The sequence below is a fragment of the Penaeus monodon genome, chromosome 22 (genome assembly GCF_015228065.2).
Source record: "Penaeus monodon isolate SGIC_2016 chromosome 22, NSTDA_Pmon_1, whole genome shotgun sequence".
Taxonomy (NCBI): Eukaryota; Metazoa; Arthropoda; class Malacostraca; order Decapoda; family Penaeidae; genus Penaeus; species Penaeus monodon.
Genome location: NC_051407.1, coordinates 36,276,964 through 36,277,491, shown reverse-complemented (window position 1 = coordinate 36,277,491; position 528 = coordinate 36,276,964). Strand labels below are relative to the sequence as shown.

General features: G+C 41.5%; 1 protein-coding gene across 1 annotated transcript in view; it reads right to left on the bottom strand.

The window, feature by feature from the left end:
• The window catches only part of LOC119587100 (clathrin heavy chain 1-like), a 68,528-nt gene that overhangs the window by 29,565 nt on the left and 38,435 nt on the right, over positions 1-528 (bottom strand). The window contains 3 exon segments of the mRNA XM_037935848.1: positions 36-250; positions 419-437; positions 439-518. Of these exon segments, the coding sequence (XP_037791776.1) occupies positions 36-250; positions 419-437; positions 439-518 (314 nt within the window).

Sequence of the window (528 nt, the reverse complement as noted above, 5' to 3'; positions counted from 1 at the left end):
AAAGGTGAAACAAAGGGGGGGGGGGGAGGTACTACCTTGAAAGTAGTAAAACCAGCAGCATGACCTTCAATTGGCTGGCTTGCTTTACGCTCCACACTGTACAGCTGCATAAAACCAACAACACGATTCTGCTGGGCTGAGATACCAATGAGCAGTAGCCAATTCTGTTTAGCATCTGTGCGATAGTTGATGATCTGGCAGCCATTCAAACTGCTGTGCCTATCAAACATCTTCTGTGGCTGAGCATCTCCTGTAAATATATATATTTTTTTCAATACTTGATACTTCTAAGAAACTGTTATAGTACTCTGCAAATTGCATTTACGAAGTAGAGATTTGTGTGTTACAGCATTATGTGGAGAATCCAAGAGAGAAAACATATCTCAAGGACAAACAAACTATAAAAAGATGTCCTCACCATCCATGCTCCAATGGTAGAACTGCAGTTTCGGTCACCAGAGCCAACTTATTGGATGATATCCACTTCCAGAACTGAATTTCTGTGTCCATAGTGTGAGCTGTGAAGTA